A 23,859-nucleotide genomic window follows, 5' to 3' on the forward strand; every position below is an offset into this window, starting at 1 on the left:
ATAAATCTTGGTCGCGTAGGTACGGAGAGGTTTGAACTGAAAAAGCCCCCAGGACGATGCACAGTATTGGTATTTAAACCTATCTTACTAAATCTTACCAAGTATAGCATTGCCATTGTCATAAGACTAATAAAAGGGTGCGCTCAGAAAAGAGTCAGGACTAATTAGCCGGCTTCGCCGGCCGCTTGCCGAGGCGACTATTACAGGCAATGCCCTAGGCAGCAGGCCCTGTAGAGGAACTACTGCTAGTGGTGTGCTAGTGGCCTAGCACGGAACACTGCAACGCGAATTCCCAGTGCGTGCGTCGCACTCGCAATCGCGATTCCAACCGCGTTCTTTTCTTTCCACAGCTCTCACCGCCTTAATCTCCGCTCTCTAGATTGCTAAACATATTCTCCGCGCAATCTCCGCTCATACCCAATTCCAGCCCCCCATGTCCGCTTCGGACCTGTGACGACGACATCCGGAAAAGCTCCTCTGATCTGTCTACACCGCCAACCCGGGATCTGTGACGAAGAACGTTACTTCGTCAACCAAGACAGTCTCAACCCGACGCGCTTGACATCTGCAGAGGTCGCGAGGTTGATTAACGGCTTCATAGGACCTCTCGACTTCAACAAGCCTTCACCGCGGCGGATGATTTTCAGTTCCATTTTCTCTTGGGCACCTCCGACACCCCCGGAAATCAAGCAACCACGCGCCAACAGATGCGCTAACCGACACCAGCATCATCATCACGCATCCCCCCTAAAATGGCCAGTCAACCCCTGTCAGCAGAAGCGGTAGTCTCTATGGTGCATGCAACTTCCACATCATTTCCAGGTACTCACTCAGTCAAGGCTTGCAGCGGCATCAAGAATAACAGTTTATTGACAGGTTGCACTAGAGCTATGGAACCTGTTGGTCCCCTCAGACCTCCAAACCAGCACGTGAACACCTACGGACAGACAACAGTCTGTGCGCAAGGATCAGCCAGCTTTTTACCCACGCATACAGCTTCGTTGGCTTTGGTAGCCTTTTCGTCAAACCCATCCGGTATGTTATTCCCACAGGTGCCTCCGTTGCCATCGCCAGCGCTGCAGAAGAGAGTGTTGCCGTTTACGCAGACGGCAGTGACGCTGTTTGTCTTGTAGGTAACAGCAGAGACTGTAGCAAGCATCATGCTTGTAAGAAGAGCGAATGTAGGAAGTTGCATTTTTAAAGTTGATGCAAATTTTAGTCGGTATATTGAATGAGAGAAAGGGCTTGGCAAAGCGCTTATGTGTGTATTGATGATGATGATTTGGAATAAGACCTTGAAGACTACGGGGCTCTGGACATTACTTTATAGATGTACTTACGATGTATTCTGCCCAACATATAGAGGTACAATAGGTTCCTGTAGGTTTTCACACACAGCCACGCATGGACCCACCGACAGGGCGTAAATCACCGACGGAGCCGGCCACATTCGCATGAAACGGATCCTTGTCAGCGTACAAAACCTTCGCCAGCTCTGAATATACATCATACAACTACTAACAAGGTCTAGCCCCCCTATGTGCCGCCTTATGTGGATTTGAGGGTAACATAACCCACATGATGGGCACTTTGGAGGCCCTTGGAGATCGGCCTTATCAGCTGGCTGCACGGCGGCAATGGAAGGGCCTCTGCCGTAGGTTTTATCTCGGGCAGTATTTTCCAGGACGTGCCTTTCCTCCCTTGGGGCCGCGTCTTGTCTTGCATCAGCTGATGGACGAAAGATGGAACAATGTCGGCGTGTTGGAGTTTCTCCTGAACGAGTTCCCAGCAGTCACAGGCGATGGTGCTAGGCTCTGCCGGTCTTCCCAGCGGCCATCCTCCTCTGGCGCTTATCTTTGTGTGATGAGCTCCATACGTCTAGGGAATAGAGAATGGACCGTGGTTAACCTTTCTTAGATCTGACCTACACGAAAGTTCGGGTTGAAATTCCCAAGAGATGAGTCAGGTGGTATCTACGTGTGGCTTGTGCCGTCAAAGTGGCTGACGGAGCGGTTTTGCTTCACGACACTTGACCAATCCATCTCCCTATACGGTGTGGGTAGACGGGCGCAACGGCGACGACATCGCAAGCTGACCGACTAAGGGATGATGAAGCACCTCGAGCTCTGACAGCTTCTCCAACGCGTCTAGGCCGGTTCCGCCGATGACTTTCTCAGGACAGCCTCGTCGAGGTTCTGATCAAGCGAAAGATGGGCGATGACAAGGCAAACAAGTAGATGAAGGCCCTCATAGACAGGATTCCCAAAGGGCCTGCCACCGATATTTCAGTCGTTGCTCAGGTAATGGGAAAACTTTTGGCTGCCAGGACAATATTTAAGCCAAGGCTCGCGTCCTGTTGCAAAAGCTCCAAGTCGCCGCGCGACCCCTGACCGCGACGCCCATGACGACAACGATAATAACGGCAGAGGCCATACCGACAGGAAAAAATCACAGCCGTTTCGTCCCGTGCAGGCTCATCAAATCCCGACCCGACGCTCGTGAACGCAACCGAATCATCCTCCAGCTCATCCACAAGTTCGTCGGCGACTTTCTCCACGAGGAGCGCGACCGACCCTTCAACTCGCAGCTGACGATGCGCTGACCATCTTTCCGTACGCTATGCAATTCCGGATGCTGCACGCCCGCAGGGGGCTAGCCGGCATAAACAAGGCTGGTGACGGCCGGAACGGCGTTGAAGGCAATGGCCGCGGCGAACGATGGGGGATATTTGATGCAATGCAACTACAAGGCTGTTGAGGCTGTCGAGTGATACAGGAAAAGTCTTGCCAGTGATTCTTCAGCCGTCATGTCCATGGATGAGGTTGCCATTCCAATCCACTATTTATGACGCAAAAGTGTTGCCTGCACGTGCTGCTGGCCTTTGGGGAGCGTACTGGACTGGTGGTACAGCATATATAGGATTGGGGGTCACTGCTGCCGCAAGACTCCTCCTGCTTCGATGGCGATGACGCTCTAAAGGAGCCCCCAGGGGCGCAGCAGGCTCTGCAGGGCGCCGTCTTCCTTGCCTCCCTGCGCGGCTACACTAACACTTTCTGCCAGCTACTAGGATTCGACTCGCAGCTTCTGGGCCCTACAGTTTCCGTAGCAATGCAGTTTCTGGACATTCCCTACGGAGACCGCAAGACAGCGCGACGCATGGCGTGTTTCTAGGGCTACTTGAAGATCGTGAAGCTGTTGCCGAGCCACGGGGCCGAGGTTTTGGTCGAGATGCGAGGGGTGAGCCACCGATTACTGTTGCGGGCCGCGGCGGCACAGTGGGATGCCAAAGCCGTCCAAGTTATACTGCAGATGGAGCTGAAGCAAAGGAGGCTGGGCTGGGTTGCGACGCTGTTGAGTTGAGAAGACTCTCAGGGTTCGCCGGTGGTGCAGGCTGCTATTGAGGGCGGGTGGCCCAAGGTGCACAGAAGGATGTTGATGGTTGCAGGCAATATTGTAGAGATGGAAGTTGGGGCGTTGTTGGTGACGAAGACGGGAATAGAAGCGAGTGCCTAAGCGCTGGGACGGGATGTAGAGAGAGACAAGGCGGCCGGATCGAGAAGTCTGAGTCAGTTTGAGCAGATGGTGGTGGGGATGAGAAGTTTCAACCTCAAAGGGGATAGCAGCTCAACTAAACCGAGTAATGGGATGAACCCTATAGTCTAGCAGGCTTTTGAGACAGTGTTGAGACACTACTATGCCAGGCCTACCTTTCCAATTTGACTAGAACCTAGGGGCTATCTGGAGGCATGTTAACACAATAAGTCTGTAGAGAATATTAGTTTGATGGAAGGAGTACATGTTCTGATACTTGTAATCTAGTAGGCTTCCTTGTCGTCATGACTCTAAGATTTACATCTTCGTCGTGCAAGCAGCTCTACAGATGACGTTTCTCTAAAGCATCCTTCCTGTTACACAATTGAACAGTGGACAAAGGAGAAAGGCCAAGCAGAATCCGCCACACAAGAAGCATGACTAAAGTCGCTTAGAAAACAACAGCTAGCCCCTTAGTCCTGGACCTGTGGGCCTTGAGAAATCAGGTGCGTCATAATCGCTTTGCAGGTAGCTGACCTAGGTTTATGAACCTGAAACCCGGCAGGCCTGGTTGGTTTCTCGACGCTTCTGACAAGTACTTTCATCGTGAGAAGACCCATTTTCCCAGGACCAGGCTCCTCGTGACAATAAACTTCGGCGTGTTCAACCACAGGACATGAGACCAGATGGCCACCATCAACAGGCTTCTTGCGAGCAATGTTGGCTCCATCATTTTCTCCCCGCTGGCGTCTACCTCATCATGGGACACGTCCAGATGAAGACGCCGTACTAGCAGTCGGAGCCCGAAGCCATTCATGTTTCGACGATACAACGATTGCACGAACAACATGGCTGCCTGGGTGCCTCTGGCGCTACAAGACAATTAGGGCTCCGGCGAAGACGGTGATAACGATCATGAAGAGGGCGACGGTGTCCCAGCCATCTACATTAACCCATCCAGCTAGTCGACATGGTCCGGTAGCAGTACCGGAACTCCCACTACAGAGTCCAATACTCTTTACAACCACCTTCTTTTACCGCAGGAGCTGCACCAGCCGACAATGAGTGCGCTGCCCAACGTTGAGACGACATTCGAGGTCGAATGTTTCGAGGCGGAGAGCTATACCCTGACAGCAGAGAGGCGACTAGCACAACGCGGGTAAACGTGACAACCAGGACAACGGCCTTCTCGCCTCTATCAACAACACGCCAAAGATTTGGAAACACGATTGCGCAGGGCTAATGCGTGGCCATCATGTCAAGACTCTCAGAGGACACTCGGTGAGACTGTTTTGCTATCACTGTCCAAAATGCCGATATGCGTGTCCAAGGACTGCCTACATACGGTTACTTCCATCGCGAAGGTAATTGATCTCTATCTGGCACTAAAGATGCCACGGTACGGTTATGGTCCCACGATCAAATCTATCCGAAACACCACCACTTGACTAACACCACCTTTTCATTGCTTGATATCAATCATGCCGCAAAATGGAATTATGAGGCCTCTTTTGACTGATTGGGTAATGCTTTTGCTTACATCATCGTTCTATTTGTCGGCCGCCCATTGCGAACCATTTCCCCCTGGAACGAACTAGGGATGGCGCAGTCAGCATGCGGCCCATTGAGGCTTCGAAGCGTGGTGTTTCCACAGCCTATCAGTTCACCGGGTTGGGCCACACCATATCGACACTTGGCGGCTCACCACCAACACCAGTGAGTGGCTGTGCCTAGACAAGGCAAACACGACAAAACTGCCTCAATGGTACCGGTCGCCATATGAGCTTTCCCATCCGCACCTTGACCTCCTCGGCCGCTCATCCAGTCATCCTCTTCTTCACGAACTCAACCCCATGAGAGTTAAAGCTAATATTACGGCTCCGGTTTCGGCCGAGAAGCGACAACTGTGTGCTAGCTATGATGACAATGTTGCTCAGAACAGGAAAAAGGCACGGTTTTCTCCTCAGCCGGCGCAGCCTGATGGGTCTGCGCTGCCGCCTCCAACGACATGGTTGAGCACGGTAATGGATGTTCCGGATACAAGCCACGCAAGTTCGTGCTTGGAATATCAAAATTCCGGCCCATCCATCGATGAAGCATCGAATCAACATGCCAGCTGGCAAGCCAACGATGTATCGATTGGAATTACTGACGATTGGAGCTTCGGACAGACAAATCCTGGCAGCTTTGGAATACTCCTCGGACAATTTGGACACGAAGATGATATCAAGGTGGATTTGGACAGCAATGAAGGAGTGGACTGGGCCGGTCACGACATTTCATCGGCAATGGACTCTACACCTACGATGGTTTTTACACCAGCGATGGAACTTGTGTTTCAGTCAAACGAACCAAAACTTCCCAGCGTACAACCTACTTTGGGATCAACTGCGACTCCTGACCCAGTACACAACTTCCCGGCTCATTCTGGTAATGTTCGTGAATTCGGGTTGACAGTCTAGCGCTAACTAGACATGTCTCAGGCAAGGCCACAAAAGCAAACACTGCTGAACAGATCCAGCATCACGGGCTAGATGCCCATTCTGAAACATGCTTTGGAGTCGTAAGTAGAACTAAGTAGTCAGCGGTGCGCGAGAACTCTACTTACTCAGGGAAACTAAAGGTCCACACTAGCGTAACCACGTCCTTTACTCGAAAGCAGGACACAACGCCCGTCCCCGTTCGTTTAACGCCATCCGAAAGCCTCTTGAAGCTCTACTTCAAAGATTCAGACAAATACGCAGGTATCGTTACCGAACCTGCGTTGAACAAGATACTGATGGAATTCGATACAAAACTCGACGCGACGTTAAGCCCGCCCGTGGCGCAACAAGCTCCGCCGACGACAGCCTCTCGAAAAAAGGACAAACCCGAGTACCGTTCAAACTCGCACTCCTCACTTCGTATCATAGTTTACGGAACTATGAAAGATTGCTCCGAAATTGGAAAGTTGTTGTCTGATGTAGGCTTATACCTTCAACATCCGTCAGCCAATGAATGCGACATGAACGCCGAGTACTTCAACCCGCACTATCTTGTGCGCCCTGGCTCTTGCATGCCACGGCTAGATGAGCTAGAAATATCTCCCAGTGACGCAACTACAGCATCTGCAGGCGGTCTAGACGAGACGAGCAAGAGTCGACTAATGCGTATCTTCGACTGCGCAGACGATGACGGTATCACGCCCAAAGCAGAGCCCAGTCCTCGACTTCGTTCATCCCTGAAACGGTAAGATCGCCAAGAAAGATACTTGATCACGAGCTAACTGCAGAAGACATCAACTCACTGCCCTTGCGATGATGAGCGAAAGGGAATGTGGACTTGTTGAGAAGCCCCAATTTCCATCGATCTGGGAGAGATCTACCCTCCTCGACGGTACCTCGACGTGAGTTTGTATCCTTGAATCTTCGAAAAGAATCTAACATAGCATCAATATGAAGCTATCGACATAAGATCACAGGAAGAACGGACAGCCATCCGTATGTCGCACGTGGCGGCATCCTCGCTGATGTAAGAAACACTTTCCCAACCCCTACGAGAAAAAAAAGATAATGACAACGTCATAGGAAATGGGTCTCGGGAAGACACTGAGCATTCTTTCGCTTATTTGCTGGTCAATCGATTCGATCAACAACGACAAGGCCAAAAAAGGAAACGAACAGTCGTCGTCAACACTCATTGTGACACCCAAGTCAAGTACGCTATCCGTCTTACACATCTGGGTTGTGTCAACACTAATGCCTGTTAGCAATTCCCGGATGGGAGGAACAGATTCGAAGGTAAGTTGCATGGCTAGTGTACACCCCCGACTCATCTGACTGGAGATCCTAGGCACATATTCCCAGACCAAATCCGAGTCGCCGTCTACCATGGCTCTGGCCGACAGATCGTGGGGTCGAACTTTCAAAACAACGACATCATCTTGACAACTTACGAAACACTGAGGGCTGAGTTTCATAGTCAAGGACCCCTCTACGTTGAAAAGTGGTTTCGTGTCGTACTCGATGAAGGTTAGTTGTTCATTTTGCATCTTAAATGAGACGAGGGACTAAAACTTTGACAAATGCAGCAAATCATATCGGAAATCGATCCACCATGAAGTTTAGAGCAGCCTGTGGCATTCAAGCGCGACGGCGTTGGTGTCTCACAGGAACTCCTATTTACAACTCCCTCGATAACTATGGTGCATTGTTGAGCTTCATTAGAGTTGCGCCTTTTGTCGACAAAACCCAATTCGATTTGTGGATATCAAATCCGATCAGAGACAAACGACGAAATATCTGGAGCAAGCTTCAATTGCTCGTACGATGCACGAGTTTGCGGCGAACGAAACAAACCACGGACCAGTCGTTGAATCTCTCAACTCGCAAGGAAAAGATCGAGCACATCGACTTGCACCAGTCCGAACGCGAACTATACGAGTTCTTCAGACAGCAGACCGCTACGATAGCTGCTGGTTTCTGGAGGCAAGGCTCCAACAATCAACCACCTGCAAACCAGGAAGACAAGAACATGCTATCACTGATCAACCTTCTTCGACTTGCATGCAATCACGAAGATCTGCTACCTCCCTCTGCGATAAACGCGTGGAGAGCGAAGAAAAGCGATGCTGTCGATTGGCAATTGATGGAATCATCCACAGAGACTTGTGTAATCTGCCAGGCAGGTCTTGAAGAAGCCCTAGAACAATCCTCCGAGTCTACGTTGCAATGCGGTCACTCGTTTTGCGCAATGTGTGCTCTACAGAGAGATGACAGTGATACAGCGGACATGAGCGACTTGTGTCCTAGATGTTCTGCGGGAGCAACAATGGGAACCGATGCCATTACCCCTTGTTCTGCAGGGGCTCACAATCCATCTTCAACCAAGATAGAGGCCTTGGTAAGAAATCTTCGTCTGGAACAGGCGGTAAACCGGCAGGGGATTGAAATTCCTCCCGTCAAAAGGTGCGATCTGTCTTTTTCTTCCTCTTTAGCACCATCATTTAGACTGATAAACTGGATACAGTGTCGTTTTTAGCTACTGGACGAAGATGCTTGACCTGACACAGATGGCTTTGCATTCTAATGGCTTCTCTTTCGAAAGAATTGACGGCCAGATGTCTTTACGAAGTAGAAGCGCCGCAATTCACCGTTTTGCCGAAGATATGAGCTGCACTGTGCTGCTTGCAACCATTGGTAGTGCTGCTGAAGGGTAAGCCATTTCAGTTGACTCACCAGCATACGGTCTTACTAAAACCAAGAAAACCAGCATTGACCTGACGGCGGCAAGTTTTGTACATATTATGGAGCCCCACTGGAATCCCATGGTAGAAGCGCAAGCCATTGCTCGAGTGCATAGAATCGGACAAATACGCCCCGTCATAGCTACCAGATACGTGACTCGCAATTCCATCGAGGAGGTGAGTTTCTATGCAACTGTTGGAAAGTCTCACCAGGAAGGAAATTGCTGTAGATCTACTTACTGAGTCGAACCAGTACGTCCGATGGATTCAGGAAGACAAACTTAGTCTTATATCACGGTCTCTGAACTCAGACGACGTTTGGCAAAAAGACGTGGACGACGAAAGATGGAAGGTAATATCCACCATTCACAAACGTGACCAAATATCGGAACTAAATTTTTTTTTATTTAGAAACTTAGCCATTTTATTGGAAAGTGTGATGGTTCAAGTGATTTAGATTAAGTCAACGTATGGTGGTATTGTGCATTCATGTTCTCTTCATCGCTCTTGAACATTCCCCCTAGGTAAATGTAAAGTAAAGATACACATCGATCAATATTTTACTGTCACACAGACTATGAGGTCCTCGTTGATACCGGGTCTCATGTATTGGCAAGTACCAGTTCTAGCTACAGCTGTAGATCAACTCTCAATTGCCTCGCGGTTGGCCTTTGTGTTCTCGACTAGTTCATCCCAAGATAAGCCTAACCACCTTGGAATCTGCGTTATTCCTTTTTCATCTTCAATTCTGCGGTGCTTGGAAGAGGTTTTGGGATCGGCCCCGCGATGGAGGAGGAGCTCCATAAGCCTAGCTGCCTCTTCTGAGCTCTTTCTTGCTGCGTAGTGTAGCGGTGTGGGAGAGTTTCTGACTCGTTTGTAGTCAATTTCAGCCCCGGCGTCCAGGAGTGTCCGTGCCAGGTCAATTGAGCAAGTTGTGCTTGCAACATTGACTAAAGCAGCTCCTAAATCCCTGTGATTGAGCGGTTCCAATGCCCTCGTTTCCTTCCAAAGCAACAAGAGCATGCGCTCTCTCTCTGTTTTGTTTTCAGTTGCCGCAACGGTCTGTTGTGCTAGTTGAACCACAAAACTCATTGCTACCGAATTCTTAAGGACGGCTGTAGCCAAAAAACAAAAGGCTGCCTTCCAGATTTCGTACATTTCCTTCGATTCAAAAGCCAAGACCGCGACGAGGAGTTTTCCCCACTGAGACCAACGGTTCGTATGGTTTTGCCGTATTCTAGCAACCAACCATCTCGAGGAATTGAAATTTCCCGCTTCTATAGCCGCGACACACGCTTCGTTGTGTGAGTCTGCGTGCAAGGAAACCTCAGTACCTTTCCACGCATTGGGCCAAATCAAATCGAGCATTGACGATGATCCAGATACAGCTGCCTGGATAGCCAGCTCAGCTTTCACTGACTCTGGAAGATTCTCAAACCGGGGTAAAAGCGCTCTCACAGCCTCCACATTGTCAGTCCCTACTAGATCAAACAATAGAGGCTGAATTTCATCTTCGTCTGGATCGCCAAGCGCACCTGCTTTTGCGTGCCCTTCTGGTCGGTGGTCGCTCTGTAGATGGTAATCTCTCCATTTGCGCGTAAGAAACCCAGTGTCCGAGTACTCGCAACCAGGGACATCGCATTTCCACGGTTGCTCATGATGCTTCTCGTGAGAATTTCGCTCGGACCTCGTTTTGAAGCCATGACGACGTGACTGGCAACGTAGGAAGCCGCACTTGAAAACTCTAGGGCCGTAGTGTTGCTGGATGGTTGTACATGCACAGCCGTGCTCGTGGTGCGCTTTTGGGCAGAGAAGATGATCTAGTTGAGCATAGATGCCGATTGATGTGCGAGAATTTGTCAATGGATCCAAGTGAATCCAACGTGCCTCTATTTAGTTAGTAGGCGTAAGCATTGAGGTACTAGACTTTTCCATACCTTGGCCGAGATGGTAGTCAGCATTGGCAGTTGTTTTCTGGAACCCAGACACATGGTTCAACATTTGCTGCAAAGGAGCAAGCTTCGGACCAAAGATATCGAACTCCGGTTCTATGTCCTGACTTTCGGCGTTGGCCTGATGTCCCGCATCATATCGTTCGTCATAGAGACTCTCTAAGCCGTTCACCAGGTCGTCTGGCAACTTGTCTGTCTTGTTCAAGATAAGAAACTGTTTGAGCAATTCGAACCAAAATAAAGCGGCAAAATCGTGGAGTCTGTAGGCTCCCGAAAGAAGGTTTTCGCCGATTTCTTCTACTGACAGCTCCTGATTGTGATGCGCTTGACAAAGATACGTTATGCAGCAGGTGGTCAAACTTAGCGTCGCATCGAGGAGCGTGATGTGGTCGAGTGTTTCGTTGTGGAGAATATACCTATAGATGATTAGCCCTTGACTTTTAGCTTTGAAAGGTTAAGGGGAAACCTACTCCTTGGCTGTGAAGTGAACGAACTGCACGTGATCGTCAACCACCTCCACCATGGGCCCACAGACTCGAACGACATCGAGGACAGAGACCACTTTGGCCTCTCCTTCGGTATCTTCCGAGTTGACAATCAAGGCATGTTCAATCTCCTGCCTGGTAAGAGGCGATGGAGCGCAACATACCCACCCTAATATTCTTCGAGCTTTGCTCTTCAACATGACGTTTATTGATTGGTTGACCCTGTCAAAGATCCTTCCGTATCTGAGATAGTGTCAGAAGAGAACAGCCTTCTTGTTGAATGTTATGCATACGCATCGTTCAGTGTCGCTGGAGGGAATTTGAGCAAACTACGAAGCTCTTCCAAAGTGTCGATTTCCCATATAATCGCAAAGACTACCCGTGCATAAAGGAACATCCCTAAGACGTCAGCGCCAAACAAAAGAATTGGCAAGGGGCCGATGACATACCGTTTGCAGTGTGTGCGAGTTTTGCCAGTGAGCCTTCGATGCCTTTTTGGAATTCGGGATCGAATGCCTTTGCTTGAAACCACTCAGCCATGCGGTTGTTGACGTATGCCTGAACGCTTCCGGAGTTTCTCTTATTGACCTCAATGTCGAAAGTATGATCTTTGAGAATGGCTATTATATCGGATTCCGGACGGCTGCTAAGAAGAATCCGACAATTCTCGCAACTCTTGAGAATCTGTAGTAGTTGCTTTAGCAATATAATGCGTTCCACCTCTTCAATCTCGTCGATCCCGTCAACAACAATGAATGTAAACATGGTACATCTGAGTAGTGATTTGAGAAGTCCTACTGCAACCTCAAGGCTGCTCCTTAAGTTTTGCCTGCTGGATTGACAAAGCGCTGTTCGTAGAGTTCCAGAGTCATCGGTGAGCTGGAAGATCAGAGAGTGGATGACCGAAAGAGCGGTTGTGTGGGATTCCTTATAGCTAAGGAAAGCAAACAGTGTTGCATTTTGTCCCAAGGCTTTCGAATTGAGTGACTTGGCGTGGTTGATAATCGTAGCGGTAAGAAATGTCTTTCCTGAATGCGTCTTGTGTCAGAACATTAGATTCTAAATCGGAAGTGGCCTTACCGGATCCCGGAATCCCTTTGAGCCATAAGATCTTCGATACAGAGGCCGCAGAGTTTGTCCACTCCTGGAAAGGTTTGTCCCGGAACAGCCACCTTCCTGTCCCTGGGCAAATGCTCTCTGATAACCGATACAGATCTTCGTCGTAGCTTCTAGGCGAAACATGCACTCGGATACTGCTGTATTCCTGTTGCGTGAAAACCCTCTCTGTCAACTGGAAATGCTCCAGATCCCGGCGCCTGGAATTATGTGCCTCTCGGATTTCTTCTAGCCGAACTTCGTTTCGCATGAGAAGCGCGTGTCGTTTGATGAGATCGCCCACCAGTTTGATCTTCTCGTGGCGACTTGGCCAGAACATTTCGAAAACAAACTTTAACCCTGTCGAGTTCCGTTAGTCCTTGGTCTCTAACATTTTTCAGTGAAAGTATAGGGAGCGCAGTGACATACGTGATGAACTGAAAAACTGCACTGTGATCAGGTAGAAATCGAGAATGTCCTTGAAGAAAAGCACCAGGACTTCTTTGACCCGATCGCTGTCTTCAAAGATCCTACTCAGCTCCGTAAATTCCGGGAGCAAGATGCCAATTTCCTCTAGGGTGTTGACAATGGCATCAAATGACTGTTTCAATACATTTGCCCACTGGAGGATCAACTTGATTGGGCCCCATATGAGCGCCAGTATGTCCGGCTGGACCTGAACAAAGACCTCCACCACGCCGGCATACTCCCTCAGTCGACTCAGGTAAACATCAATCTTAGACAGATTGCGGAGGTGGCCCTTCTTCGCTTGCTCTCTCTGAAGGCTGTCTGTTGCATCATACACCTGGTCGATGGAGGTGGTTTCCAGTATTTGGCGGTACAGCTCCTCATTCTTCAAGTTGGACTTGAATTCGTGTATTGCGCTCTTGAACGCTTGTTGCGCCGGATCGTTCGTGTCTCCCATAATGGCTCGCTGGGGAGGGGGATGCTGCTGGTTGGATCAAGAGGTGAGAATGGCAAGGAAGACGGTGATGATGATTATGGGCATGGAGGCAGCCTTGCCCTTATCGGGAGCTGCGAGTCTGCCCATTAAAATGCCCAGGAGAGTGGCGGGGGCTGTGTATTTTGTCCGCAGCTGCTAGGCAGATAATTATGGCGGTCCAACCTGATGTGATGTTACACAACAGCTCAGCTGACAAAAGCGGCAGTGCATATGTGCACATGTTAGTATTCCTAGTACTGATCCCGCTGATGCTACATGAGCACAGCGCCGAAGGGTACGATTCTACTTAACGGCCCAATAGAATGGTTACGATAGGCCCCACCATCAAGACATCGAGACATGGCTCGCCGATGACGTGAGTAGAATAGACCAGGTTTGGAATTGCGCAGGGTAAAGAACTCAAGCTGTAAGCCCGCCAGTCTGCCGAAAGTTAGGGCTTTACATGCCTGGGCTACAGCATATTAAGGCGATAGATACACCTGGATTCAAAGTACTCAGATGTTTTAGCCAGGCTGACAGTTAATCTCAAAAGGCTTTCCTATAAAGTGGCTGTGGCTTGATACAGGAATCAGCAGTAAGGCGGGGCAGTTCGAATAGCAATTAAGTTTCATTTTGTCTCTTGATGACTCTAACAATCTCAGATATTGTCGTGAGGATGGGACGCAGGAATCGTTCCTGTAAACGTCTTTGGCCCCTGAGACTAATCATACGAAGGGAAGATCAAAGTATGAATTCAATTCCCAACTGAGTGAGGGCATTGTCATTCAGACTGGAACTCTGACGTGATAAGACCGATAAGGGTCGGGACGACTCCGAACAAGCTGGACGGACTGGGGGCATCGCGATAGAGGGCAAAGTCATTCTTCTAAGCCTGGGATAATCACTTAGAATGAGTTGAAACGACCTCTGCTGCAGCATCTTAAGGCTTAGAAAAGCAATCAAAAGCTTCATCGCAGCATTAAACTAGCGTCAAGACCTGCCGTTCCCAGGTCTCCAGCCAAGACAACTTGGGCGTCTGTAACCGGGCGAATCCAACTCTCTCGTATAACTCTTCAGTATTGTCGGCTCTCTGACGGACGATCAAGCAAAGCGCCGGAGAACTTGACCAACCTGGTTCTTCCTCCGAGCTGTCATCAGTGTGAACCAGTATCAGCGTGTACTCGTCCTCCCGGTACAGAGCCAAGTTCAATTCCCAATGCGTTTCGTCTCCCGGTCTAGAAATGACCGACACAACATAATCCCTATCTTCCTCTTGAACTCTGAATAACTCTGGAGATCCCATTGTCGTCAGGTCCTCATCGCCCGCGGGTTCGTCGAATACGGCACTCCCTATTGAGGCACGATCCAAAATGGTACCGATGACCTGGCGACTGCGGACCAGTGGCTTTGTTAAAACCTTCAGCACAAGCTTCAGCGCCGAGATTTCACCGTATGGGTTATCCGGGACTCTTGGGTGAACAGTGTAGTCTAGGAGCTGAGCGCTTGAGGGACTCGGCCCCAGTGTGACGGATTGCTCAAAGAGCACCTTGTCGTCTGTCACGGCCCAGGACCATGACGGAGCGCGGTACTCATCGTTGCTGTGGCGGCAAAACTTCATCTCGGGAATCCACAAGAGTCCACGTCGAAAGTCGGCGGTCCAAAGACCGGCCAAATAGTCTCCCCCTACGACTGGATGGAGACGTTGCGCCAGACCCGAAAATGCTGGAAGTTTGTCGGATGCGTACGTCAGTCTTCTCCCGCTATAAGCGCTGATCAGATCGTAGTAGTCGTCGAGGACAACTTTTATATCAAATGGGGTTGTCCTTGGGGAGCTGAGGACGTCAGAGTAGATGACGTTTGTCAACTTTTTGTAGAGGGTCTCTGGCGATTTATTGCCAGAAGACAGCCCATCTGGTGAGATAAATTCCTGGGGACACCTCCAGTACACCATGCTTTTGCCGTACATAATATGTCTCGGGGACAGTATGTATTCCTGGAGTGTCCAACCCCTCGTCTGCAGTGCACTTTCTGTGTCAAGGCGGCGGAGACTTTCTTCGTCTGGGTCCTTTCTTTGAATGGAGATGCGACTGCTGCCATTGATATTGGACATGCCGATGGTAATGGGTTCACTCTTCAAGGGTACACCCAGGTCTGTCTTAAGAATGCCCGCTTTGCTCCCTGTCGAAACCATGGCAGAGATAGTCACTGTCGAGTTGCGGTAAACCGAGCCCATTTTCTTAGATTCAGTCTCCCAGTCCGACTTTGAGTCTTGCTGAATGCAAAGACAGTCTATCCATAAGAATCGAAGGCCTATTTCACGAGTGATTGTAATGGCGTCGCAAAAGTTCGGCGGTAAGGACCCAACGGGGATGGAATCCTGGAACGGTCTCAGGGTCTCGGTTGTCAACGAGGGAGAGATCGCACCGCCCCAGCAGTGGCTAAGAGCGGCATAAGCATCTCTGACGCCGCGGGTTAAAACCAGTCGTACGTGGCTAGTACCGCCTGCTTCTACATCAATGACTCTGGTGGGTAGTTCGTGCTTCCGGTCGGAGACACAGTTCTCATGGTTGTTGCGGCAGTCCGACAACCATTGCCTGGCGAGCTCGTGGGTTTTGGGAGATGCCAGATCAGGGTCAACCTCGTAGCGTCTGATCCGGAAATCTTTGTAGCGTGTATCAATGCCTGTTAAAAAAGGTTTAGTTTTGATGTCATGAATGAATGCGTGATAGTGATAGATGCCTACCTTTATGAGCAGTCAAGGTTAATTTCAGGGGTGGACACCCCCAGATGCCGTATCCCTCATCGTCATTGGTATGGGATGGACCGACTTGCACCATGATCTCATCAAATACCTCGACGGCATCAAGAGGTTCGAAGCTATACAAGTGTGAGGCGTTGATAGAGAGCTTGACATCCGAGGCAACAAGTCGCTGAGCAAGTGTGTACATCGTCCGCCGTTGCCCTGTTCGATGACGAGCAAGATCTTCGTCCCATCCCCCGGGCCAATTAATGGGCTCTTCTTCATCGCAAGGCGTGTGTACAAAACACTTGAGGATTAGCTGGCATAGCTCGCAACCGGCATCTGCGGCTTTTTCTAGCAAGGGAAATGATTCATGGTGTTGGTAGAAGGCCTCTTTCGGGAATTCATCTGCCTGGAACTCAATCTCCGCAAGACGGACCAGATTGTCGACGGTGACGCCTACACAGCGGGTACACCGAGTGGACATCTTATTCTTGAGCTTGGAGAGAACGTGAAGATGTGCTGCCCCAAGGTCACCAACATAGCGGGGTAAATGCATGAGAAACCCGAGTCTTACTGGCTCATCATTGGTGGTGGAGATTATTCCAGATCAGACTTGAACCCCACAGGCTCACCACAATTGGCTAGAACATCTCTGAGTGGGAATATCTCCGAGTGGGCAGCTTCGATCAGAACTCTTTTGGTCATTCTACAGTCAACAGAGTCGCTGGTATCGGCATTTTCCCACATCTTACCATTTCGCTTTTGTACAAGTTATCGGGCCATTCTTCATCTCGTCAGGTTTTGAAGGGAACAGGAAGCGACACGGTCACTGAAATGAACGGAGTTTGCAAGGTGTGCCGCGAATACGCTGGTAATCTGTTCGCAGGTCTCATGATACGCTGTAACGAACATCATGACGTGAGGGCCCATCTTTTGAACCAAGGCCAGCATTTCTGGCTGGGCCAAAGAATCAGATGCTCGAGAAAGTCGTGACGATATTTTCCATCAAGTAATTTCACGAATTTATGGTCACAGTACTCTGTAGTTTGTTCATCAATCTCGGGACTCCGGAACTGCTGACCCACATCTTCCGAGGCGGCCCCGGATAGGAGGGTCACAGTGTCCCGAGCAAGGATGCGACGGAGAACTAAACTCGGCGGCAACAAAGACTCGTCGCCCGAAATTCAACTCCAGAGGTAAAAGAAACGACGTCCCACGAATATCGCCAGCTCTACCATGTGATGTCTTCTCTGGTCAATCCACAAGTCAAACGCCCAGCTAGCATCTCATAAGCCGAATATGTGCGGAGAACTCTAACGTTAATTCAGCTGGCAGCGATGCTTCTCTTATCAAAGGATCGTAGTGCTACAACATGGGTGTAGGTATATGATGAACTATATTCCTTTACTTATCATTGCAACTAGCGTAAGATATATAAACAAAATGCAGTGGGCGTTTCCCAAGTCTCCTCCCCTTCCTCCTCCTTATCACAAGCACAGAGGGATACCATCAGTTGCACGTACGTCCTTAAAGGGCATAGGATAGAGACTAAAGGCACCGGTGCCCCCTTGGAGCTCCACCAGTTGAGCCCTCATGTCTACATATTGGCCTCCTTCTCCCTAGTCATCGGGAAAGAAGGCCAGAGAGGAATTTAGTCAGATTGTCTGCTATATCTATCAGCTTAAATATTCACTTCGTATAGCGCTCCTGACGCTTCCTCTCCTCCCTCGCTAAGTATTCACGTTATCACTTGTAGGCTCAGCAACGGCCGACCGCCCTGTTTCTTCTATAGGTGGAGCCATGCTCCATAATGTCTCTACTTCTTTATCTCGAACATGCACCCGGCAAGAAATATGCCATACTCTAGGCGAACCTAGAAAGCAACCCTCAAACCAATACTGAGAACGCAAACTATCGTACGCTGAGATGCACAAGTGCAGCCAGATTCTGTTTTCCAAGTGTAGCTACGCGGCAAGAAAAAGAAATCGCGGCTTGGGCATCACCTACAATATGCGACGTAAATGAAATCTTAGTTTGCGTCGACTTCTCAGTGCATCGCCTGGGTCCAGACTTTGTCCCAATGCAAGGATGAGAATACAAGGCAGCATGAGTTCGAATATCGCTCCCCTCTATAGTCTCTTTGCTACACGTGCACGAAGGTGTACTCTGCGCCATCAATAACATAGTCGCTCATGAACGTGAGGATCGTGTAACTTACAACATATAAAATACAATAAAACAAACACCCGACCAACCCTCACAGTACCACAGCCCCATCCAACCGCCAAATCAACCACGCCGACCAGACAACCGGCACCGCCGCCAGCCTCAACAACCACACCGCATCTCGTCCAACCCCAAGCAAATCCAACCCCGCCAGCACCGCCGCGCAAACCAGCGCGCTGGCAACCTGCGGGAGCGAAATGGCCATGTTATGCAGCCCCTGGACGCCCGCCACGCCGGTACGCACCTCGGCAAGTTCGGTGTTGATCAGCGCGAACGGGACCCACATCGTCACGGCCTGGGTTGCACCGATGAGGGAGAGGAGGATGAGGGAGGCTGTGGAGGTTTGAAAGGGGATTGTGAGGAGGAGGGAGGCGCTGGCGAGGAGCTGGGAGAGCAACCAGAGGCGCGGGAGGTTGCGGGGGTGGAGGATAGTGAAGATGTGAGAGAGAAGGGTCAGGAGGAGGGTGGACAGTAGGGTTCCTAGGGAGAAGGAGAGGGATGCGTAGAGGGCGTAGGGCTTTGCTTTGGCTTCTGGGGAGGAGGAAGGCTCGAGGTTGGGGGTTTGGAGGAATTCGGATAATGCTGGGAGATGTCAATTATTCTAGATCGAAACGGGGGAGTATCTAGAGAGGGTATTGTTGGGTGATTACCTGTTTCGTGAGCATACCTGAAGGTTTGTATTAGTTCACATGTATAGATCCGGAACAAGCCAGGGCGGGCATCACCCACGTAGACATGTAATACAAAACCGGAAACCACCCAAACCACGCAACCAGCTGCACACCGCAGACCTTGCCCGTCAGCGGTGGCAACCGCCCCCAGCGTCGTGCCAGCTCGCCCGGCAGACACATGGCGCAGACCCGCCCGATTCCGGACCCGGAACCGGACTGCCGGAGAGGCGGCGTGGCATCCCGCGGGACGAACCAGCAGACAAGCCCGACGGTGGCCGCGGAGCAGATGGCCGCGACGCAGGCCAGCGTGCGAAACGCGACGATGGGGTCGGTTTCTGAGGACTGTCTGGTGGTGGTGGTGAAGACGAAGCCCGCGGTGGAGAGCACGGCGGATCCGAGAACGTTCCAGCGCATGGAAAAGGCGGCGGCGACGGACTGTTGGGACGGCGGACAGGCGTCGACGACGATGGCGCGCACGCCGACGGAGTAGGCGGTCAAGGCTAGCAGCACAACCACCAGGCAGGCGACGGCCAGTGCGCGGGGCTGCCAAGGGATGTTTGTGGCCGGAGGGTGGCCGGTGAAGGGTGCGGTGAGTTCGGGGGCGCAGGCCATGAGCAGTGTGGAGATGACTGTGGTGAGGGCGCCGGCAATCATGACGGGCTTCCGGCGGCCGAGCGGGTGGTGGAGCTCGTCACTCAGCTGGCCGATTATGGGCTGGGCAAAGGCGCCAAAGATGGGGCCCAGGGCCCAGGTTAGGGAGATAGAGGAGGGGCTCATGCCGAGGGAGCGGAGGTAGGGCTGGAGTTATCTTTTCTTTCAGTGACTGTGATGATGGGGACGGGTAAGTGGGATGGATGAATGGGTGACGGACCGTGCCGCTGGATTGTAGGAGGAACCAGTAGACTTGAAGCCCGAGGCTGGGACATGTCAGGAGGAGTAGGCCGGGTGTGGATAGTTGTTCGGGCGGTTTCAGGCCGCGGAGCTCGTCGAGCTCAAATAAGAGTTGTTGTTCTTCATCATCTTCGGAGGGGAGGCTTCCTGTTGGTGAAAGGCATGGCTCGTTGATAGGTGCGGCCATTGCTGGGCTGCTACTGGGGATGATGATGATGAGAATAGCTGTTACGGAGCAAGAAGAAGTTGTCCACTATACAGAACATGTCCCGTCCCGAACTGGCCTTGTTTTGTTCCCCAATTGCGATTGCTCAGTGTTAGGTGCAGAGAGAACAAGAGAGATAGAGAGAGGAGGTACAGTTAGTTGCCGTAGCTTACACTGCACCGGATGCTGCGGCGATGTGATGTGCCTTTTACAATCATTGTAATTGTTTATTGAATATTCATATACAGCATACAACATACAACTCAAAGCACCCTTGCCGGTACAAACAGACCCTGTCCAAGAAGAAAATAGAGTTTGACAGGGATGAAAGTCATTTGGCCTTGGTTCCTTGGGTGCGGGTTACCATGCCATAACCAGCAGCAGCAGCAGCACCAACACCCCCTCGGCATTTTCAACCAAGTCCCCGTTAAGAAATCCCCCCGTCTATTACCTACATTTCAGAAAGAGACCTGGATTCTGCTCTTTACGTTTCCCGCTGTCCCAACGACTGCCACTGCCTTCGATGCCTTCAACCGAGTATCGCCGACTCTCGACGTCCAGGGACGACGACCTGGACGATATCTCCTCCGCAATTCAGGAGAAATATGTCCCGCCGAAGAAGAAGAAGACTCTTCTCTTTCGTGCTTCAGCAGTGCTGGCTGCGGTTCTGGGGCTAGGTGTCTACACCGCGGCGGTGCTGTACTATGCGCAGGAGTACATTCACAAGCCGTACTGTCCGCGGTTTGCGGCAAATGATACGGTTCACTTGTGGGTAAGTTGACTCTTAATATCCACTATATCATGATGATGATTATGATGATGATGTATGTCTCTGACAACAAGAAAACAGGACAAAGTCGGATACAAGCCCATGTCCTTCGATCCAGCCACGCCACACCACTCCGACTCCTTCCTCGGCAGCCCAAGCGCGGAACTCGACGCGAACTGGCGCAAGCTGCTTTTGAGTTGGTCATCCCATCGTTCAGCTCGGCAGGTTTACACAGACTGATGCTGAGACTTGATGCACAGCCTTTTCGAGCCGGCTCCCCGATTCCGAAGCACAGAGGCTGGGTCCTAACTCGGATGCCATTCCTTTCGATGACGGCAAGGGCGGTTTGTAAGTCTAGACGTATTTATACGATGATTAAAGAAACATACATTGACTTGTGTGTCCAGCGTCGGCGGCATCGCCGTAGTACACAACCTGCACTGCATCGTACGTCAAAGCATTCCCATTATCTCCTACGGTGATGTACTAACACGCGGCTTGCCAGAACTACGTCTACCAGACCATACACGGGGACTACTACTTCCCCAACATCACCGAGGGGCAGAAGAAGAAACAAAAAAGCCACCTTTGTAATGGATTTTCCTGTCGAGGAGTTGCCGGATGATTTGCTAATCGTTGTTGTCCCAAGCACACTGCCTCCACCACCTCATGTCCTCGGCCAAGTGCCAGGCCGACATGACGCCGGTGCTGCTGCACTGGACGGTGGACGACCACGTCCCGGTCCTGAAATGGGACGGCGTGCAGCGGTCCTGCGTCGACTGGGAGGGCTTGATGAAATGGGGAGATGAGCACTCGATGACGCATTCTGAGACGATGCCGTCGGTATCTAGTATGCATCATTTCTTTCTCCTCCTTTACATCATCACACCCGTCACACGACCATATCTTGCTAACCTTGCACCTCTGTCACAGAAATGAAACACCCCATCTACGGTAAAGAATAAAATCAACCCCCAAGTCCGTACTTGGTGTTGGAAAAACACAACTAACACAAGAACAGGTCACTTTGTCGATGAGCGCGGCAGGTTCATCCTCGCCAACGCCGAGGGAGTGGTGGACTTTGAGGAGTTCTCGCAGAGGCCGGATTACCAGCAATGGGCGAGGGAGCAGGGCATGGGGGCGAGCAAAGAGGATGCAGAGCGGTTTTTGGAGGAATTTGCCAGGAAGCAGAATGAGCGTCATCATCTGTAAGTGTTGGGTTTGCGCGTTTTCAAGGTTGGTTGGGAGTGTGTACCCAAGGGGATGAAAAAAAATGCAGTAAAGCCAGATTAAAGCATATTTTGGTAAGTGAATAATAAACTCGGCACTCGGTTACGCACATTTCGGATAGATAGACATGGCCTGAGGCGTCTTGCCGGCATATCTCTATGACAAAGTTCTCTGTGCCAATGTTGGAAAAACACATATCTACCGGGAAAAGTGTGACCGAATAGATAATCTAGACAAAACAAACGAGAACGACGCTGAACAGGAATCAGGCCATGAGGCCATCTGCAAACGAGATTCCCATGCACCGGAGCGGAGTGAGTGAGCGTTACACCGCCGAGCTGGAGAGACTCCCGACGCTGTCTAGAAGGGACTCTGCGGGAACTGGAGTATTGCAGCGGGGCGTGGTGGCTCTTGAGTCCTTGACCGGTGGGAGGTGAGCCCGCCCCCGCGAGCATTCATGAGAACGACTGCACAGCCCCCAGATATTACTCGTTTCGACAAATACCCACCGACCTCCGAGTCATGGCAGTCGGAATCTGGGATGCTGGGCACTAGGATACACCGCTCTCATGTCCACGAACAGCAGGTTTCCCCCGCCCCAGCCTCTACCAGTTCTCTCCCATACGCTCCAGCTCGGGAAAGGTCCATTTGTCAACTCTCCGGAGAGTCATTGATCTCTCACTCTTCCGAATCGACTTTGCAAACTGCCACAGGGTGTACCGCCATCTCCCTCCCTCTATCCCTATCTCCCTCCTGCGCCTTTCCACCATCCCACATTTCATATTCACAATGCCCACGCCTCCAATAATGCCCTCCCGCGAGGACAGCACCGCGCGGTCATCCTCCGACTACGAGGAGAAACACGGCCTGCTTGAAGGCGTCGTATCCAGCCCTCTAGCCGGTGCGTCGCCACGCATGCGCTGGGCCGTGATATTGCTGGCTCTGTCCAACGCCGTCTCTCTGTGTGCGCTGTTCTACGCCGCGGTGAGGCCACAGCCCGTGCCGACCACGGTGGTATATCCGCCTCAGCCTGATTGGTTCCCTCCGCAGAGTATGCTTTTCTATATCGGGTTGTTTTTTTTTTGGCTTTTTCTTTCTATAGTTTTGATGGTAACAAAGTGAACTATAGTCCCCGTGAAGAAAGTCTTCCAGAGCGAGCCGGTGTTCGGGCAGGAGCCGAATGATGAGAGTATCGCGGCATGGAACTCGCTTTTACCAAGTCAGTCCTTCTCGAGTGGCCTTCGTCTTTGATTGACAATAGGTGATGGAACATGAAGTTGTCTAACGCACAAGAAAAACAGAGGGCCGCGGCTGGGTTCACATGCTCAACAAGACAGCCCTCCCCGACATGCCGGGCCTGAACCAGTCGCTGCCAGAGCACATCGCGCTGCCGTCGGTATATCACCAGCTGCACTGTCTCGTAAGCACCTCTCTCTCCCACTCCATCCCATCCAAATTTTTTGAATGAATAATCACTTGCTGACACAACATCCAAAACAGTATAGCACAATGCGCAGCTACTACGACCTCCTGGGCTACATCAACAACCCGCACCAGAGCCGCGAGCTCCCCACTGACCCGGGCTGGAACAAGGAGCACCTGAACCACTGCTGGGACTACCTGCGGCAGAACATCATGTGCGCGGCGGACGTGACGCTGGAGTGGCATCGGTGGAACGAAAAGGTCGAGACGGGCTGGGGGTACGAGCACCAGTGTAAGGACTGGGACGCGCTGACGGAGTGGGTGCTCGAGAGGCGCACGTCGAACAACTGGGGCTTGTTGAGGGGGGAGGGCGAGAGGATTCCGCTGAAGGAGGGCTCGTAGGTGAATGGTTGTGTCGAGTTGACATGCTGTGCTGCATACGCAGTCCCAAGAAGCCCAAATCTCATCTATG

At 51.1% G+C, this 23,859-nt stretch overlaps 7 protein-coding genes across 7 annotated transcripts; 3 read left to right on the forward strand and 4 right to left on the reverse strand.

Annotated features, from left to right (window-relative positions):
* Nucleotides 1-874: 874 nt before the first annotated feature.
* CDEST_12955 (uncharacterized protein) lies at nucleotides 875-1,288 on the reverse strand. Its single transcript, XM_062929111.1, has one exon. It carries the CDS (start codon nucleotides 1,193-1,195, stop codon nucleotides 938-940), a length of 258 nt encoding a protein of 85 aa, XP_062785162.1. The 5' UTR covers nucleotides 1,196-1,288; the 3' UTR covers nucleotides 875-937.
* Nucleotides 1,289-5,145: 3,857 nt separating this feature from the next.
* On the forward strand, nucleotides 5,146-9,212 carry CDEST_12956 (Putative helicase, Zinc finger, RING-type, Zinc finger, RING/FYVE/PHD-type; the record flags this gene model as incomplete). The annotated part of the gene is made up of 13 exons (XM_062929112.1): nucleotides 5,146-5,247; nucleotides 5,316-5,966; nucleotides 6,020-6,094; nucleotides 6,155-6,759; nucleotides 6,806-6,916; nucleotides 6,972-7,041; nucleotides 7,098-7,227; nucleotides 7,280-7,310; nucleotides 7,363-7,541; nucleotides 7,601-8,477; nucleotides 8,539-8,724; nucleotides 8,782-8,932; nucleotides 9,009-9,212. 13 exons carry the CDS (start codon nucleotides 5,146-5,148, stop codon nucleotides 9,210-9,212), a joined length of 3,372 nt encoding a protein of 1,123 aa, XP_062785163.1.
* A 135-nt stretch (nucleotides 9,213-9,347) lies between these two features.
* Nucleotides 9,348-13,281, reverse strand: CDEST_12957 (Putative NACHT nucleoside triphosphatase, P-loop containing nucleoside triphosphate hydrolase). The gene is made up of 7 exons (XM_062929113.1): nucleotides 12,717-13,281; nucleotides 12,273-12,647; nucleotides 11,642-12,220; nucleotides 11,486-11,591; nucleotides 11,178-11,435; nucleotides 10,693-11,123; nucleotides 9,348-10,644 (listed from the first exon to the last, which is right to left on the reverse strand). Exons 1-7 carry the CDS (start codon nucleotides 13,210-13,212, stop codon nucleotides 9,398-9,400), a joined length of 3,492 nt encoding a protein of 1,163 aa, XP_062785164.1. The 5' UTR covers nucleotides 13,213-13,281; the 3' UTR covers nucleotides 9,348-9,397.
* Nucleotides 13,282-14,209: 928 nt separating this feature from the next.
* On the reverse strand, nucleotides 14,210-16,529 carry CDEST_12958 (Putative heterokaryon incompatibility; the record flags this gene model as incomplete). The annotated part of the gene is made up of 2 exons (XM_062929114.1): nucleotides 14,210-15,912; nucleotides 15,974-16,529. 2 exons carry the CDS (start codon nucleotides 16,527-16,529, stop codon nucleotides 14,210-14,212), a joined length of 2,259 nt encoding a protein of 752 aa, XP_062785165.1.
* Nucleotides 16,530-18,230: 1,701 nt separating this feature from the next.
* On the reverse strand, nucleotides 18,231-20,077 carry CDEST_12959 (Putative major facilitator superfamily, MFS transporter superfamily; the record flags this gene model as incomplete). Its single annotated transcript, XM_062929115.1, has 4 exons — nucleotides 19,742-20,077; nucleotides 18,929-19,668; nucleotides 18,850-18,866; nucleotides 18,231-18,781 (listed from the first exon to the last, which is right to left on the reverse strand). The coding sequence occupies exons 1-4, from the start codon at nucleotides 19,946-19,948 to the stop codon at nucleotides 18,231-18,233; spliced, it is 1,515 nt and encodes a 504-aa protein (XP_062785166.1). The 5' UTR covers nucleotides 19,949-20,077.
* Nucleotides 20,078-20,405: 328 nt separating this feature from the next.
* CDEST_12960 (Putative mycotoxin biosynthesis protein UstYa) lies at nucleotides 20,406-22,124 on the forward strand. Its single transcript, XM_062929116.1, has 8 exons — nucleotides 20,406-20,738; nucleotides 20,817-20,931; nucleotides 20,996-21,083; nucleotides 21,143-21,182; nucleotides 21,241-21,325; nucleotides 21,385-21,585; nucleotides 21,669-21,689; nucleotides 21,757-22,124. The coding sequence occupies exons 1-8, from the start codon at nucleotides 20,490-20,492 to the stop codon at nucleotides 21,945-21,947; spliced, it is 990 nt and encodes a 329-aa protein (XP_062785167.1). The 5' UTR covers nucleotides 20,406-20,489; the 3' UTR covers nucleotides 21,948-22,124.
* Nucleotides 22,125-22,754: 630 nt separating this feature from the next.
* On the forward strand, nucleotides 22,755-23,789 carry CDEST_12961 (Putative mycotoxin biosynthesis protein UstYa; the record flags this gene model as incomplete). The annotated part of the gene is made up of 4 exons (XM_062929117.1): nucleotides 22,755-23,016; nucleotides 23,095-23,184; nucleotides 23,267-23,385; nucleotides 23,466-23,789. The coding sequence occupies 4 exons, from the start codon at nucleotides 22,755-22,757 to the stop codon at nucleotides 23,787-23,789; spliced, it is 795 nt and encodes a 264-aa protein (XP_062785168.1).
* Between the last annotated feature and the right edge of the window lie 70 nt (nucleotides 23,790-23,859).

This window comes from Colletotrichum destructivum, chromosome 8 (genome assembly GCF_034447905.1).
Source record: "Colletotrichum destructivum chromosome 8, complete sequence".
Taxonomy (NCBI): domain Eukaryota; kingdom Fungi; phylum Ascomycota; class Sordariomycetes; order Glomerellales; family Glomerellaceae; genus Colletotrichum; species Colletotrichum destructivum.

Coding starts and splice junctions, on each gene's coding strand:
- CDEST_12957 (XM_062929113.1), bottom strand. CDS start 13,212: ATGGGAGACACGAACGATCCGGCGCAACAAGCGTTCAAGAGCGCAATA. Junction 11,124..11,177: donor GTTCACTTCACAGCCAAGGA/GTAGGTTTCCCC, acceptor AATCATCTATAG/GTATATTCTCCACAACGAAA. Junction 10,645..10,692: donor TGACTACCATCTCGGCCAAG/GTATGGAAAAGT, acceptor CTAACTAAATAG/AGGCACGTTGGATTCACTTG.
- CDEST_12960 (XM_062929116.1), top strand. CDS start 20,490: ATGCCTTCAACCGAGTATCGCCGACTCTCGACGTCCAGGGACGACGAC. Junction 21,183..21,240: donor TACACAACCTGCACTGCATC/GTACGTCAAAGC, acceptor GCGGCTTGCCAG/AACTACGTCTACCAGACCAT. Junction 21,326..21,384: donor GAAACAAAAAAGCCACCTTT/GTAATGGATTTT, acceptor TGTTGTCCCAAG/CACACTGCCTCCACCACCTC.
- CDEST_12955 (XM_062929111.1), bottom strand. CDS start 1,195: ATGCAACTTCCTACATTCGCTCTTCTTACAAGCATGATGCTTGCTACA.